General features: G+C 42.3%; 1 protein-coding gene across 1 annotated transcript in view; it reads left to right on the top strand.

The window, feature by feature from the left end:
- Positions 1–2,270, top strand: part of LOC109311493 (serotriflin-like) — an 18,405-nt gene that overhangs the window by 3,689 nt on the left and 12,446 nt on the right. Inside the window, exon 2 of the mRNA XM_019537152.1 lies at positions 1,473–1,541. Within this exon, the coding sequence (XP_019392697.1) occupies positions 1,482–1,541 (60 nt within the window). The 5' untranslated portion in view covers positions 1,473–1,481. The remainder of the gene's footprint in view (positions 1–1,472; positions 1,542–2,270) is intronic.

Below are 2,270 nucleotides of genomic sequence, written 5' to 3'. Positions count from 1 at the left end.
TGGGGTAAAGCTGCATTGAGTAGCCAATGATAGACTCTAGCTGGTAAAGCAGCTTGAGAAGCAGCTACACCATGGACCTCAGAGGACATTCATTGCCGTCTCTAGTGACAGCGGTTTCTCTGCTCTGAGCTAAACATCTGCATGCTCCCACCCTCCTCTTTCCTCCATTCACAGACTCTTCACCTCAAGCTCAGTCTATATGTGTCCTTCAGCCCTCTCCCTATTGTGTACCCAACATACCTTCTTTCCTCTGCCAGTCCTGTCATTTAGTTGATCCCCTCCTAAATAAAGCCACAAAAAACCCCACAGGACTATTATAATGTTTACTGCCCTCATATTTCACATTCTGCTGGTGTATTCTACTTCATACCCTACCCTTTCCTGCCTTACCTATTTTCATTGTAAATATTTCTATACCATGTTTGTACAGTGTCTGACATAATTCTTTGGCACAACCTGCATATACATAAGTAATATTTTCTGACCCACCAGCACTTGCTTCCCTATGGATGTTATCTTCAATATTTAACATGCCAAGCCACTAGCTTCCACCACATCTGGAAGGCAATGTGCATGCAGACACGTAACAATCACTGTCTGGAAACAAAGCAGGCTGAATTTTTTTTCTGCAAAATTGAAATTTTGGAGAAAACAAATAAAATAATTAGTCCTGTGTCAAGGTATGGTTTTGATATATATACTTTGATTTGGGTCATTTCAGCAGTAATGCCTCCTGTGGTGTCTTGTGGAAGTTGTAATTTTAGCTACCTAGTGCAGCCTCCTCTATGGGCTGGTCTCCTTATCTGGATTGCATCTCCCATGGGTTATTCCAGTCATCCTTATAACTCAGATGCCATGCTGTATCATGGGAAATGTAATGCACCTAAGTAGCCCAGTCCATAAAATGGAATAGGCTCATGAGGTAGTGTAAGTACTAGCATGGGTCCAGTCCCAAAGAGACAAAACGAAATGCTTGGATGTTTCTGAACTGATTTTATTTTATTTTTTTTTTTGGCATTTCTGTGAAAAATAATGGCAATCATAGTTTTCTACCCCAAGTTCAGATTTAAAAAATGTTGAAAAAAGCCAAAACTTCACACAGAATGAAATTTCTGAATTCTGATGTTGTCTAAATCTGGCCCATTTGCCAGCTTCTGATCCCTGACCCAGAGCAAGGACAAGAAGAACTGGAGTAAAAATGACAGCTATGGTGGCAAAAGACTAAGTAGGGAAACCCTGGAGAGTAGAGCAGCCACAATGGAGAAGCAGTGTGGGAAAGAGAGGGAAGCAAAAGAGGAGAACAAAATGGAGAATTGCTGTGCCCAGAAGCTATGTCAACTTCTAATTGCCTCTAGAGATATATGTCCCAATAAATAAGAGCACTGCTTCTCCAAATGCAAAGGAAGCTCAGACAAAAAAAGAGACTAAATTATTTGGTTTTATTTATTTATTCATTCATTTATTTATTTTGCTTCTTAGAGATGCATCTGCTAGCTATCTTCATGTGTCTGGCCGTGGTGCTGCACCAATCTGTTGGACAGGTAGGAGCCTTCAGCTTCATGGAAGAGGCTGAGTCTTGTACTCAGCTACTTTCTAATTTGTCAGTAGTTCAGAAGTCCACAGGTATCATGGGATTTGATCATGAGTATCTCTGACTGTCACCTGTATTGGAAGCCACGGTGCCCAGCAGGCATATCATAAACCCAGCATGGTAAATTGGCTTGGAAAGGAGCACAGAGTATGGACTCCCCCTCTCTCCCTTTTTGCTCCTGTGTATAGGCACATCTAGAGAACTAGTACTCCTCTTGCCCTAGTTGTATACAGATGAAACCCCATTGAGTAAGTATATTTGTTTTACCTCAGTGCAAGCAAGTGCAAACCAAACTCTGCTTATTGGTATAGCTGGGATGATTTCATTAGATGGCACTACTTCTTGGATCTCCATTGTAGTCTTCTGTCAGCCTCATGGAAACAAACAGGGGAGCAGGTACTTTCCTACTGGCTACTCCTAAAGGAAAGATTTTAAATCATTGCTTTATAGACACCAGGCAATGCCAAATTATTCATATACAGAAGACTTTCCTTTATCTGAGCCACGGTTCTCTAATTCTCCTAGATGTCCCACGCAATAGTCCCAAACACCTAATTCCAAGATGGTGGGGACCTGCTGCCTAGGGAAGGATCTTGGAGTCATCATTGACTCCAAGATGAACATGGGCCGGCAGTGTGGGGACGCGGTCAGGAAGGCCAACCGCACCTTGGCATGCATC

Source organism: Crocodylus porosus, unplaced genomic scaffold (genome assembly GCF_001723895.1).
Source record: "Crocodylus porosus isolate Cpor-Errol unplaced genomic scaffold, CroPor_comp1, whole genome shotgun sequence".
NCBI lineage: Eukaryota > Metazoa > Chordata > Crocodylia > Crocodylidae > Crocodylus > Crocodylus porosus.
The sequence above is the reverse complement of the archived record's forward strand: the minus strand, read 5'-3'. Positions and strand labels throughout refer to the sequence as shown.